The 15403-nt window shown below is 47.4% G+C and overlaps 1 protein-coding gene across 1 annotated transcript in view; it reads right to left on the bottom strand.

Moving 5' to 3' along the window:
• The window catches only part of G2E3 (G2/M-phase specific E3 ubiquitin protein ligase), a 96277-nt gene that overhangs the window by 14040 nt on the left and 66834 nt on the right, over window positions 1-15403 (bottom strand). Inside the window, exons 10-13 of the mRNA XM_069730251.1 lie at window positions 14654-14777; window positions 11567-11853; window positions 10007-10188; window positions 8024-8196 (exon numbers count right to left, since the gene is read on the bottom strand). Coding sequence (XP_069586352.1) covers window positions 8024-8196; window positions 10007-10188; window positions 11567-11853; window positions 14654-14777 — 766 coding nt within the window. The remainder of the gene's footprint in view (window positions 1-8023; window positions 8197-10006; window positions 10189-11566; window positions 11854-14653; window positions 14778-15403) is intronic.

Raw genomic sequence — 15403 nt, 5'->3', positions numbered from 1 at the left:
AAACTCCGCCAGCTGTTCTGGTGGAGCCCCGATCAGAATTCCCTGACGGAGTTGTTTGGCCCATTTGGCTATAGACTTTGAAACCCAAGTGGAAGCAAAGGCCGGGCACAGAGTAGATGCGGCCGCTTCGAAGGCTGACTTCGCAAAGGATTCTATGATTCTATCATTAGAATCTTTCAGAGATGCTCCACCAGACAGCGGGAGGACCGTGTTGGTGGAGAGTCTAGAAACTGGCGGATCCACAGAGGGGGAAGAAGTCCAGTTGGCTGTGAGTACCGGAGAAAAAGGATATAACACGCCAAGGCGCTTTCCTCTTTGAAGCGTCTGGTCGGATTCTCTTTTTCTCTGGCCAGAAGTTCTTCAAATTCAGGATAAGGAGCGAAAACCTTGGAAGGTGGTTTAGACAGTCTAAACGAAACCGCCTGATCTGCGGGTTCCGAAGAGGAATCTTTGATGCCACAGGTCTGATTGATCACTCCAATGAGGCTCTGAACCATACCCCTTCATGCTAGCGATTTGGTTCGAATCCAGCTCCAAAATATCCTCCGACAATGTATCTGAGAACACCTCGCCTGACTCAAGGGAGGAAAACCGGGAAGAAACAGACCGCAGAGACGGACCGTGGCCAAGATGGAGCGGGAAGAGGACTCAGACTGGCGTTGCGGTCTGAATCTTTTGCGGCCTAGATTGGTAGGTTCGGACGGAGCATCCTGCGACCCGCTTGCTACTGCGGGAGTCTGCAGGGGCAAACTATCAAGTACGGACACCAGGGTCTGAGATAGCCTGGTGAGATCCGCCACAGATTGTGACAGAGATTAAGCCCACCCTGGGGTAGAGGCCTCACTCTCGAGCGGAGCAGTAGGGGATCCTGGGTGGTGGACGCAGCGGGATTGCTGCAGACCTGACAGAGAGGAGATGACTGACCTGAGGGAAGCCTGCAGTTACAGGACAAACACACAAAGTGTTTAATCAAGGCAGAGGAAGAAGAAGAGGAAGCAGGAGGAGTTGGCGGAGCTAACCGCACGGTCTGGGAGGACAAAGATGGCGCCGGTGGGCGGAGATCGCCGCAGTGCAGGAAGAGGTGATAGATGGGCGGGAGAAAAGCCCGCCTGAGGGAGAGAGGAAGTGTGAGGAGCCGCGGTACTTGACTAGGCCCCGGCAGGCCTTAATTAGACCGGCCGGTAAGAGAAGGAGCAGTGCGGATGCCAAAAAATACTCCCCGCTGACAGCAGTTACCCCCACCCTGAAAATAGAATTATTCTTACCGTTAATTCGGTTTCTAGGAACCTTCCACGACGGCATATGGAGGTTGTCTCTTTGCCCTAATGGGGAACAGGAAACACAGAGAGGTTAAAAGCACCTCCCATTCGCCAGTGACTTAACTGAAACCATAGCACCGGTTTACCTTCTGAATCCCAGAAACAATCCAGGAATATAGAGGGTGGGAAATTAGCGCCATCGTGGAAGGTTCCTAGAAACCGAATTAACGGTAAGAATAATTCTATTTTCTCTAGTCACCTTCCACGACGGCATATGGAGGAATACCAACTAATTGGCACTAGGGAGGGACAACGGCCTGAAGAACCTTGTGGCCGAAGACTAAATCTCTATCGGATAATACGTCCAATCTATAATGTTTGGGGAAGGTATGGAGTGAAGACCACGTAGCTGCCCTGCAGATCTGCTCCGGAGATGCACCTGCTCTTTCTGCCCAGGAGACCGACGTAGATCTAGTTGAATGGGTCTTGGTCCATACCGGAGGTAGTTTATTTTGAGCAAGGTAAGCTTCTGTTATGGCTTTTTAATCCATGTAGCAATGGTACTCTTGGCTACCTTCCTTCCCTTATTTTGTCCTGAGGAGTGGACAAAAAGGTTATGATCAACTCTAAGAGCACGGGTTTGATCCAAGTAATGTAGCAGAATACGCCGAACATCGAGAGTATTAAATTTTCTTTCTTCAGAGTTTGCAGGATTATTGCAAAAGGTTGGTAGCACTATTTCTTGAGAACGATGAAATTCAGAGACCACTTTTGGAAGGAAAGAGGGATCAAGTCGGAGTATTATTGAGTCTCCTCTAACCAGTAGATAAGGTTCTCTTATTGATAAGGCCTGTAATTCACCCACTCTTCTAGCTGAAGTTATAGCTACCAAGAAAACAGTCTTGTAAGCAAGATTTTGTGGGGAACAGGTAACATAGTAACATAGTTAGTAAGGCCGAAAAAAGACATTTGTCCATCCAGTTCAGCCTATATTCCATCATAATAAATCCCCAGATCTACGTCCTTTTACAGAACCTAATAATTGTATGATACAATGTTGTTCTGCTCCAGGAAGACATCCAGGCCTCTCTTGAACCCCTCGACTGAGTTCGCCATCACCACCTCCTCAGGCAAGCAATTCCAGATTCTCACTGCCCTAACAGTAAAGAATCCTCTTCTATGTTGGTGGAAAAACCTTCTCTCCTCCAGACAGACAGAGGTTCAAATGGTGGACCTGTAAGGCCTTGAAGCACAATATTGAGATCCCATGGAGGAACTATAACTTGCTTCCTAGTGTTTATTCTGTTTGCTGAGGTCATGAACCTTTTAATCCAACGATGTCCTGCTAGATCTTGATCAAAGATAGAACTGAGCGCAGAGACCTGGACCTTCAGAGTACTGGGTTTCAGACCAATTTCCAGGCCTCTTTGTAAAAAATCTAATATCTTAGGTATATCTGGCCTGAGAGGGTCTGGAGGGTTAGGCAGACAAAAAGATGAAAATTTTTTCCAGATTTTATTATAAATAGCGTTTGTTACCGGTTTTCTGGATTTTTGTAGAGTAGCTATAACAGGGCTTGATAACCCTTTTGCTCTCAACACATTGGCTTCAGAAATCATGCCGCTAAATTCCATTTCTGAGGGTCTGAGTGAAGAACTGGCCCCTGAGAAAGGAGATTGACTTTCATCGGTAACATTACCGGTCCGTCCACCTGTAGTTGGATAATCAGGTTGAACCAACTTCTCTTGGGCCAAAATGGAGCAACCAAAATAGTTGGGGTCTTTTCTATCCGAATTTTCCGTAGCACCCTTGCAAGAATCGGGATGGGCGGAAATGCGTAAGCCAGATGAAAGTGCCAATCTTGAACTAAGGCATCTACTGCTCTGGGATTTCCTCTTGGATCCAGGTAAAAAAATGTTTCTACTTTCGCATTTTGGTGAGAGGCAAAGAGGTCGACCTCCGGGAGACCCCATCTGTTTACCAGTAGGTTGAATGTTTGCCGATCCAGACTCCATTCGCCTGGGTGAATATCCTGTCGGCTCAGATAATCTGCCTGAAAATTGGCAGTACCTTTTAGGTGAGTTGCCGTCAGGGACAGTAAGTGTTTCTCGGCTCAGGCAAAAATTCGGGCAGAGATCTTTTTTAGACTGGTGAATTTTGTACTGCCCTGATGTCTGATATGAGCCACCGTGGTCATGTTGTCCGAGTATATCTGGACATGTTGTCCAGAGAGCTGACGATTTGCTGCTAGGAGAGCTTCTTCCACAGCTTTGAGTTCTCGGAAGTTTGATGATCTCTCTCTGATTGACTGGTCCCAAAGACCCTGATAAGGAACATGATTTATCATGGCTCCCCAGCCCCTCTTGCTGGCATCTGATTTGATCGTGGTTAACGGGAATTGAATCCAACTCACACCCCTGCGAAGGTTTTCGAATTTCATCCACCATGTTAAGGATGCTTTCACCTGACCTGGAGTGTGAATCCTTTTGTTTAAAGAGCCGGGACGACCATCCCAATTGTCTAGCACATGGGTCTGGAGAATTCTTGAGTGGGCTTGAGCCCAAGCCACCGACTGAATGCAGGCTGTCATGGAGCCTAATAGCGACATTCCTTCCCGGAGTGTAGGAGATCTCTTTGTATTTCTTGATCTTTACTACTAATGGTAGTCTGTGATCGTCTGGAAGGAAGGACATTTGTTTTTCCGAGTCCAGAATTACTCCCAAAAACTTTCTGGTTTTTGAGGGTTGAAGCTGAGATTTCTTTATGCTCGGTATCCAACCCAGAGACTTCAATATCTCTAATGTGGTTGACACATGAGATACCAGGGTCATTTTGGTGGGAGCCGCTATCAGCAGATCGTCCAGATAGGGCACTATACAAACCCCTTGTTTCCGGATGAATGACACTGCTTCCGCCATTATTTTGGAGAATACCCTCGGAGCTGATGAGATGCCGAAGGGAAGGACTCCAAACTGATAGTGCTCCACCTGATGATTCCCCTGAATCGCAAACCTGAGATATTTTTTGTGTCTCGGGTGAATAGGGATATGAAAATATGCATCCTTTAGGTCGATTGTCGCCATAAAGGATTGTTGATCTATTAAGGGAATGGCTGATTTTACAGACTCCATCTTGAATCTTCGATATTTCACATACTGATTCAGACCTTTTAGATTTATGATGATATGTACTTCCCCTGATGATTTGGGTACCAGGAATAAACGGGAATAATGTCCCAGACCCCATTCTGATTGTGGAACTGGGGAGATCACGTTTGATCTTAGAAGATCTCTGAGACCCAATGTTAACAATTTGTGATCCCTCATTGAGGGGGTAGTAATCTTTAGACCCTGAGGGGGGGGGGAGAAGTTAACTCGATCAATAGGCCCTCTTTGATAACATTGAGGACCCAGTGGGAGCTGGTGATGTTTTCCCACTGATCCACATATTTTGAGAGTCTTCCCCCCACCGGGTCGGAGTCATTGTTTATCTTGTTGGAATGACTGCTGCTGCTGTTGTTGTTGTTGAGAGACGAAGATATTTTTCCCTCTGCCTTTAGCATAGCTCCACCTGCCGATTTTGCCTTTACCCCTCGGCTGAGAGGGCTGAGACAGTGGGGCACGAAAAAACTGTTTCCTCGGTTGTTTTTGCTCCGGAAGCGCCTTTCTCTTGTCGGTAGCCTTATCCAAAATGTAGTCTAAAGCTGGACCAAACACATAGTCTCCCTTAAAGGGGATGGCGCATAACTTGGCCTTAGAAGTGATGTCACCACTCCATAGTTTAAGCCAGAGAGCTCTTCTGGCAGAGTTAGAGAGCACTAAAGATCTGGCGGCAATTCTAACGGATTCCAGAGAAGCGTCCGCCAGAAACCCAGTAGCCTTATGTAAGATAGGGAGTGAATCCAACATCTCACTTCTAGAGGTACCCTGAGAAATGTGAGATTCTAATTTCTCCAGCCAGCAGGAAAGGGTCCTCACTACACAGGTAGAAGCGATATTAGCCTTGAGGACAGAAGAAGTAGTTTCCCATGACTTCTTCAGGAGACTCTCAATCTTCCTGTCCATAGGATCTTTTAATTGCGACGCATCCTCAAAGGGGAGTGCAGTTCTTTTGGCGACTCTGGCCACCTGCACATCCACCTTGGGAATGTCAAGTTTGACAAGATCACCTTCTAGAGGAAATCTATGTTTCATCTCAGAAGACATACAAAGGCGCTTTTCAGGGAGTTCCCATTCTTGCTCAATCATACTAATAACATTAGCGTGAACAGGAAATCCTGCCTTTTTCTCCGATCTGAGCCCACCAAACATATGATCCTGTATGGACTGTGGTACAGGGTCCTCTTCAAGCCCCATAGTGTTACGAACAGCAGACACCAGGTCCTCAATATAATCCGAGGAGAAGAGGTATTTCCTGACCTCAGCCTTAGGGGATGCTGGATCTTCCCAGCCAGCAGATAAGAAAAGGAGTGGTCTGAATCCGAATCAGATTCTACGACCTGAATCTTCCTCTTCTTAGCTGGGGAATGTGGTGGCGGAGGCGGGGCTGGAGGTGTAAAAGCTGCTAAGGAAGATTGTACCTCCTGTTTAACAAGAGAGCGTATCTCATCTAGAAGGGATGGTTGCTCAGCTTTAACTATCCTGTCAGTACATGGCTGGCAGAGTTTTTTATCTCAGGTAGGAGGGAGCTTTGTAGAACAGACCGGACACTTCTTCCTAATAGTAGCTCTAGGGGCAAACTTTTCACCCTGAAACAGAAAGGGAGAGAAGAATGAGGAGCTAACCCCTAAGGAAACTACCTCCCGGATCCAGTCCCTGCATACTCACAGTAGCAGGGGCAGCGCTGGGCTCTGCAGACGCAGGGCATAAAGAACCGCCCATGCTGAAGAGATTTTAGTCTTACCTTCAGTGGTGATTCAGCAGGCTTTTATGGAGCACCGCTCCTAGCACCTGCCTCCAGCGATAGGATTCCCCCTCCTCCTCCTCCGGGATCCACGTGTGGGACGCCATTGCTCCGACAACGCCGCCGGCGAAACCCGGAAGTACCGGCTTCAGGGAGATACAAAAACCGGAAGTGAGGCGCGCGCGACCGCTGACGTCACTTCCGGAACGCCGACCGAGCAGCATGGAGGGGAGGAAGCCGGGAAGCTCAGAGAGGATCCCGGCTGGGGATCCCGGCCTGCTTTACCCTCATGGAGGCGCAGGAAGGCCGGGAAGAGTCCCGACGTACCTGACAAGCAGGACGACGGGAGCAGCTCACGGAGAGGCACGGGGCGACACCAGCTGCCCGGCTTAAAACAGGTAATAATGACTGTAGCCGGCCACTACAGCGTATGGAAACCTCTCCCTGTCCCATGGGGAACAGGAAAGACACTGACGAATGGGAGGTGGGAGGTGCTTTTAACCTCTCTGTTTCCTGTTCCCCATTAGGGCAAAGAAACAACCTCCATATGCCATCGTGGAAGGTGACTAGAGAAAAACAAACCACAGAATAAAGAATAGTGCCAGGCACGAGGGGAGAAGACCCTGGAGAGAGAAACAACCAGGCCTGGACCCGTGTCCACCTCCTTCTGACACTAAGCTAAACTGAATTTCTGAATGCCAGTCGGTGGGGTGTACACTGCAGAGGAGGAGCTAACTTTTTTGTGCATAGTGTCAGCCTCCTAGTGGCAGCAGCATACTCCCATGGTTCCTGTGTCCGACAATGAAGCGATAGAGAAAAAAACGCTGCGTTTGCGCTTTTTATGCACATGCGTTCAATATTTCCAGGAGGGCATTTCTCAATAGGCATGTCTAAATCCGTTCCTGGACATGCGCAGTCCGAAGTACGCAAGCACATCGAATGCATGCGTTCCCATAGACAGTAATGCGTTTTTAACTTATTCTGCATGCCCGTACATATTTGATGGAAATTTGCTGCCTCAAAAATTGCAACATGGTGCGTTATCCGCGTCCCACTGTGAAAAGACGCATGCGTACGCAAATGCGGGCGAACGCATGCACCTGCATCTACAATGCTAAAGATAGGAAAATCAAGACGCATGCGGATGTATGCGTCAGAAACGCTGCAGACACAACCGCAAATGTGAAACCGGCCTAACATGGTCAAGCTGGTGAGAGATCCTGTTTGAAAGGAATCTCAGTAGGATGAGCCCTCCTAAGCCGTCTATATGGGAATGTAGGCCATAGGAACTTATGTTATCTTGATATCTTTAATTCGGATGTCTTATTCCGGAAAAATCCCCATTTTTCTTAAATGTAAATGAGCTGTTAAGATTTATGGGCCGGACATAGATCTCCTGAGAAGCTGTCTCCAGAGATTGTTTTATATGAAAGGGGATGTTACCTGTGTGTTCTGTAATGGCTTTGCTCTCATAATCACACATAGTTTTGCTGTGAAATCAGAACTATCAAAGTGCCGCTACGCCAAGACACAGTGCCGCAGAAGTGAAGTTTGTATCATTACAAAAACATTTGCAGCTATAGTTCTCTCATTGCTTCAGCTTCCATCTCACAGGCAGCCAGTGTCAGAGGCAGTACAGCAGAGATGACTGCTCTTGTCCTGTATAAGCTGAGAACAAAGACTGTTTTGCACAGAATGATTACACGGATAATTTTTGGGCACATAGATGTGAATTCGGCATGTCTAGACGGGCTAGTAACCTACGGACCACAGATGCAGATACAGTTATTTTATAGATAAATGATCCTGGCCATTAAGGTGTGGGAAGATTATTTCCTTTATCGACTTGACAAAATTTTCACCTTTCAAGTGGTTCCTGCACACGGCGAATGACGTGATACGAAAGAATATTTTTGACCAAGATCTTTTTGTCACCAATACTATTTATAAGTCGCAAGGTACCAGTGTTCTGCAGGTAGTCAAAATAGTGAGCAATGACGGCATTCAGCTCACCAATCCTCTGACAAGACTGTATCTGAGAAAAACAGAAAAGAATACAAGTCACAAAACAACAAGCTGAAACATTTTTGATGATAAAACTATGAAACGTATACTACAGTAAACGGCGGGATTAGGTCTCTGAGTGTAAAGGCAAACCTACAAGTTAGTTGCATGAATATATGAACCACACTAAGGCCATGTTCACACATTCAGTATTCGGTCAGTATTTTACATCAGTATCTGTAAGACGTGTTTCTACCACACTTTTCCTCGGATTGCTCCTTTCCCGGTTTTGGCTTACAAATACTGATGTAAAATACTGACCAAATACTCAACGTGTGAACTTGGCCTTAGGGTGCAACCAGCCTCAACGTAATACAATTGCATCAATATTTCAGAATTCTGACACAATTTGTGCTTAAGAGAAAAAAAACAAAAACACAAAACATAACTGTCCTTAATGACTTGCACCATATGTATCATGTATTTTATACGCTTTCTGTGCCTTGTCGGACACTGACATTTCTTGCACAAAATAAGTCAACTAAACGGTGGTGTAAACTAAGATTAGACAGTCTAAAGACATGCCAGAGTCATGGAACAGTGTAAATCACCGAAAGAACTGGGCTTCTTTACCCTCTCCAAGTTCAGTGCAGGGTTTGTTTTGCTGCAACGGAGACATATCAACATTGCTGTGACCACTCAGCTTAGCAATTGACAACAGCGCTGTGGATGTGACGTCACTGCTGCAGCCCAAACATAATCTGGCCCATCGATGAGAGACAGCGCTGGTATCACTAATCTAAGTAACCTGACCCTAGCATTATACTCACCATCATCTTTAGCTATTCCCGGCGCCGCTCCGGTCTCTCGTCATCTTATGACCAACTTCTGAATGACCGGTAGTCAGAGGTAATAGTCACACGCTCTCAATGTAAGTCTATAAGACCCTCGTTCTGGCTGTCATAGACTTACATTGAGCTATGACTTCCAGCATTGTAGTAATCAAGCAGGTCACAACTGGCAAAAGACCGATCGAAGCGGTGCTGAGAACACAGATGATGACGGGCGGCCAGTTAAGTACGAAACTAGGGGCAGGGAACTTAGATTAGTGGCACCACTCCAGCTGAAAAATAAAAAACCACTGGAGTGGTGCTGCAAGGTTGTCCAATACTTACTTTTCCCATTTCCGGCATGGGACTTTCCATCTAATGATGCATCACATAAGTTAATTAAATAGAATTTCTGTAAGTAAAAATGGTAAATCTGTTCTGCAAAAGTTTATCAGCAGTGAGACTGCTGATAAATAAGTTCTCTTCTATTTAGTTATAAATCTAAAGAAAGAAAGAAAAAAATCACATTACTTAAAGCACCACTCCATTGTTTTTTTCTTATTACACCAGTGGAGAAATGCCTTAAATGTATTTCCTCTGGCCCCAACCCTTATACTCATCTGCCGTCACCTTTATCGTTTTCCAACGTTGTTCCGGTCGCTCCCCAGCGAAAAGGGACCTGCCAGCAGCTCTATTGTTTCATGGAGCACGCCGGTGGTTACTTTTCAGTACAAGTCTATGCGAGCCTTGTCGACTTGCATTGAAAGCTTGTGACGTAGCTTCTGACTTCCAGCCAGTCAAAAGTTACAAGAACAAGATGGCACCGCAGGACCGGTGCAGCCTCAAAAATGGTGAAGATACTGGAGAGAGAGAGTATATGACTGGGGGGAAGGAGATTTACATTTAAAGCTTCACTCCAGCACTGAAAAACAAAATGCTGGAGTGGTGTTTTAAGGGGACCATAATCCATGATATCAGGAAAACAAAACTTGTAGATTTTGTATTATTTACCTTCGATATTGCCTGCAAGACACTGGGATCTGCTACATCCTCTAACAATGGTTGCACGTGGTGGGGATCATAAATAAGGCAGTAGAAGAGAGTCGGTGAAAAAAAGCCCGGTGCTGGTCCCCCATGAACCAACGCAATTGCCACCATTCTGCCAGCTTGATAGTACAGGTCATCGGCTAGTGCTGTGGAATGAGAAAACACTGAACATTATCTGGTGAATGAATTAGCATAGTAGTAGATGGATATCTAAGTTATATCATAATTGTATCCAGTAAGAAGTTACTGCTAACATAAAAATGGACTGGGACTGTCTGAGGACAACCACTGATGATGTGCGCTATCGGGGCATACAGATCGCATAAAAGGCTGTGTACGGAGAGATTCTTTTATGCAAGCGGTTTTTATACTAGTGCCCTCATGAACGTCCATTCATCTGAAACGCCACCATGTAGGGGTCTTCTCTCTACAGTGTGACGGGTGCAGTTCTTCATTTTCTTCTTAGGGTACCGTCACACTATACGATTTACCAACGATCACGACCAGCGAAACGACCTGGCCGTGATCGTTGGCAAGTCGTAGTGTGGTCGCTGGAGAGCTGTCACAAAGACAGCTCTCCAGCGACCAACGATGCCGAGGTCCCCGGGTAACCAGGGTAAACATCGGGTTACTAAGCGCAGGGCCGCGCTTAGTAACCCGATGTTTATCCTGGTTACCAGCGTAAATGTAAAAAAAAAAAAACAGTACATACTTACATTCCGGTGGCTGTCCCTTGCCGTCTGCTTCCCGCACTCACTGACTCAGGTCACCGCTGTGCTCTGCTTTCACTTTACGGCCGGCAGTCAGTGAGTGCGGGAAGCAGACGGCAAGGGACCTGACGGACACCGGAATGTAAGTATGTACTGTTTTTTTTTTTTTTACATTCACGCTGGTAACCAGGATAAACATCGGGTTACTAAGCGCGGCCCTGCGCTTAGTAACCCGATGTTTACCCTGGTTACAAGCGAACGATCTAGCGATGACAGCGGGAGATCCAGCGACGAAAGAATGTTCCAAACGATCTGCTACGACATACGATTCTCAGCAGGATCCCTGATCGCTGCTGCGTGTCAGACACAGCGATATCGTATGGATATCGCCGGAACGTCACGAATCGTACCGTCGTAGCAACAAAAGTGCCACTGTGTGACGGTACCCTTAGGGGAAGCTCTTTATCTTTTGGATTGCAAAGTGTTTTTCCTGACAAGAGACAAGTTTTTATTGTAGATGTCTGCTGCAAATACTTAACACGTGCACAAACCTTTAGTGCGCAGTCTGACAGATGTACAACGCAGACAACGATCGCATCCCCATGACCCAAGAAATGCATGCTGTCACGCTCGGGTCAGGAGCGGTGCCGGCCAGTATGAGTAGCGCGATGCGATAGTCGTCCGTTACATGGCCGTCTGACTGTGCCCTTACACTGTAGAAAAATCTGGTAATATAGGATGCAGACCGTATACCCAACACTAGCTGTATACACAGGCACCCATCGCTGAATCACGCTGGAAATATTATACTCACCATTTATATTTAAAGAAAGATTTTTATGCTCAGGTCCTTCAAACAAATTGGAATTCTGGATGGCATCAAGTAGCAGATGAAAGTAAGAGGTCAAAGACATTTCTTCTAATCTGCCTTTATTACCGAACTTGATCTGTAGAGTGTTGTAAGGAGAAAAACATTTCCTGCGGAAACAACTGAGGGAACTGTTCCAGAGGGATTTGCTTTCCACTTTTATAGTGAATGTGGAGCTTTTTATCTGAGACTTCAGCTCATTCATTATACCAGAAATGTATCTCGGAGCCTGCCTGGTAAAAAACAAAAAACAAAAACAAAAACGAACAAGCTGGGTAATCATACAAGGCACAAAAATGCGTGTAATTCAATAATAATGAAAACTGCTGTATTACATGCTGCAGAAACTGAGGCCGCAAACTACACCTGGGGATGTGTCCTGGAATTTACCTTAAAAGAGAACCTGTCAGGAGGATTTTGTAATGTAAAGTTAAGACCTGGCTGTAATGGCGTTGTAATACTGATTACATTTGATACCTTTGGTGAAGAATTCCACTTTGTGGTTCTCCTTTAATCAGCATTTGACGTTTTCTGTTAATTAGATTTCGGGGCACAGGGGCCGGACTGTTCACAGGTTCATCTTCTCCCTGTGATACCCCGCAAAGCTCCACCCACCCTGTGCCTGCGATTCTCCGGCTCCTCCCGTCTGCGATTTCCCGTCTTCCCGGCCCCCTTCCATCTGTGATTTCCCGGCTCCTTCCGTCTGCGAATCCCTGGCCCCTTCGCCTGCCTCCCGTCTGGCTATTCCCCGGCTCCTCCGCCTGCATCCTGTCTGGCTATTCCCTGGCCCTTCGACCTGCCTCCAGTCTAGTTATTCCCCAGCCCATCGACCTGCCTTCCTCTAGTTATTCCCCAGCCCCTCGGCCTGCCTTCCGTCTAGTTATTCCCCGGCTCCTCCGCCTGCATCCCGTCTAGTTATTCTCCGGCTCCTCCGCCTGCCTCCCGCCTAGTTATTCCTTGGCTCCTCCGCATGCCTCCCGTCTAGTTATTCCCCGGCCCCTCGACCTGCCTTCCGTCTAGTTATTCTCCGGCTCCTCCGCCTGCCTCCCGCCTAGTTATTCCTTGGCTCCTCCGCCTGCATCCCGTCTAGTTATTCTCCGGCTCCTCCGCATGCCTCCCGCCTAGTTATTCCTTGGCTCCTCCGCATGCCTCCCGTCTAGTTATTCCCCGGCCCCTCGACCTGCCTTCCGTCTAGTTATTCCCCGGCCCCTCGACCTGCCTTCGTCTAGTTATTCCCCGGCCCCTCGACATGCCTTCCGTCTAGTTATTCCCCGGCCCCTCGACCTGCCTTCGTCTAGTTATTCCCCGGCCCCTCGACCTGCCTTCGTCTAGTTATTCCCCGGCCCCTTGACCTGCCTTCCGTCTAGTTATTCCCCGGCCCCTCCGCATGCCTCCCGTCTAGTTATTCCCCGGCCCCTCGACCTGCCTTCGTCTAGTTATTCCCCGGCCCCTCGACCTGCCTTCGTCTAGTTATTCCCCGGCCCCTCAACCTGCCTCCCGTCTATTAATTCCCCAGCCCCGCCGCCTGCCTCCCGTCTAGTTATTTCCTGACCCCGCAGCCTTTACTGGGTCTTTGACTGACAGACCACTGCGTTTCAGTGATCTGCCTCCTCCTTTTGAAATCTGGTGGCGGTGTGTGCATCAACTAAGTTTCTGGCTGGTCTTCAATAAAATGGCAGTTTCATGGCCTTGGGAGGCGCATGCACAGATTGCATTCTCAGCTCAAAGACGTCTTTCAGATACTACTGCATTTGGCCAGCCCACAGCAATGACAGTGCCATTTTACTAAGGACCAGCCATGAACTCAGTCTGCATATGAGCCACCCACAGCAATGCAGATGCGAGATTTCAAACAGAGGATGCAGGTCACTGAAAAAGAAGTGATCCGTCATTGAAAGACTAGAGGTAGGCAGAGGGGGCGGGTAATCACACACCAGAGGTAGGCGGAGGGGGCGGGTAGTCACACCAGAGGTAGGCGGAGGGGGCGGGTAATCACACCAGAGGTAGGCGGAGGGGGCGGGTAATCACACACCAGAGGTAGGCGGAGGGGGCGGGTAGTCACACCAGAGGTAGGCGGAGGGGGCGGGTAGTCACACCAGAGGTAGGCGGAGGGGGCGGGTAGTCACACCAGAGGTAGGCGGAGGGGGCGGGGTAATCACACACCAGAGGTAGGCGGAGGGGGCGGGTAATCACACACCAGAGGTAGGCGGAGGGGGCGGGTAATCACACACCAGAGGTAGGCGGAGGGGGCGGGGTAATCACACCAAAAGTATGCGGAAATGACGATGAATCACAGACAGGGAGAAGAAGACCCCATGAACAGTACAACTGTGCACCGAAATCTAATTATCAGAAAACATAAAATGCTGATTACAGAAGAATCACAAAGCAGATTTCTTAACCAAAGGTATCAATGTAATCTGAATTACAGCACCATTACAGCCAGGTCTTTATTTAACATTACAAAATTCTGCTGACAGGTTCTCTTTTTTTAATTTTTCAGGAAGAATAGTTTTAAAACAACATAATAAAAGGTATACTCTCCTTACAGCAATCCCAATGATCCAGCGCAGGCCACCCCAGAAGTTTGCGCCGGATGCCGAAGCGGTATCTAATCTGGTGGAAAATCAGCAGGACTATGACAGCTGCAACCTATGATTGGCTGCAGCAGTCAGGTGACTGAAGAGTGTCAGAAAAACATCTGAAGAAAAGTGTTAAATGCACCACGTTTAGCAAGCAAGACTCTCGATAAACTCAGCACCCTTGGCTGACAAGACACCAGAAAAATCTGCCCCTGCTGTGAACTAGAAAAGTAGGCTCAAGGACAACACAAATCACTGCAAGATAGTATTATGAAAATATTTAAAGAGACACCCAAGACACGCAAAATTATTGACCAGCAGTTTAGGAGGTGGAGGGGGACAGTCTCCATGATAACTACTGTAACCAAAAAAATCTTGGAATCAAACATTCCACCACAGCAGTAGTACACACAGGTACAGCAATTAACAGTGACCCTGTATTGGTACTTACTTTAAGAGAACTTGCCTTGATGCTTTAGAGTACCTTCTACATTTTGGAGATTGCTGTTCAGCACCAAACCCTGAATTATCAAAGGTTTTCGAACCATTAAGAGAAGCAGGGCGTGATCTTTTTACTGTTATGAAAAAATAGGAAAAGAATAAAAATACTTCAGATCACAGTAGTTACAGATAATAAGCAGAAGAAAAAAAAAATCTCTACTTTATGCAAAATATACATCCTTGAATGCAATTACATGTCATTTCCAGGTACAAAGATCAAAAAAAGCAACTTATGTATTTTAAAAAGGAATTGTTGCGTTCCCGTGCGGTCGGCGAGAGCGTCAAAACAACGCATCTGCATGTCCTCTGTACCCAATTTTAAAGATAGGTACGTAGGACGCATGCAGAAGTAGTGGAGGCTTAGCGGAGGACGTAGCGGAGGCTATCCACAAAGCCCCGGAAAGCTAATGTGAACTTAGCCTTATCTGCCCATATGCCTTTTAATCCAACCACGCCCCCAGAACTGATTAGCAGCTTAGTGTCAATATACAGTGCACACAGAAAGCTGCTAATCAGTGGGATGGGAGGGTAAAGGTACCGTCACACTTAGCGACGCTGCAGCGATACCGCCAACGATCCGGATCGCTGCAGCGTCGCTGTTTGGTCGCTGGAGAGCTGTCACACAGACCGCTCTCCAGCGACCAACGATGCCGGTAACCAGGGTAAACATCGGGTAACTAAGCGCAGGGCCGCGCTTAGT

This window comes from Ranitomeya imitator, chromosome 1 (genome assembly GCF_032444005.1).
Source record: "Ranitomeya imitator isolate aRanImi1 chromosome 1, aRanImi1.pri, whole genome shotgun sequence".
In the NCBI taxonomy this organism is placed as follows: Eukaryota; Metazoa; Chordata; class Amphibia; order Anura; family Dendrobatidae; genus Ranitomeya; species Ranitomeya imitator.
Note: the sequence above shows the minus strand (reverse complement) of the source record. Positions and strands in the feature narration are given on the sequence as shown.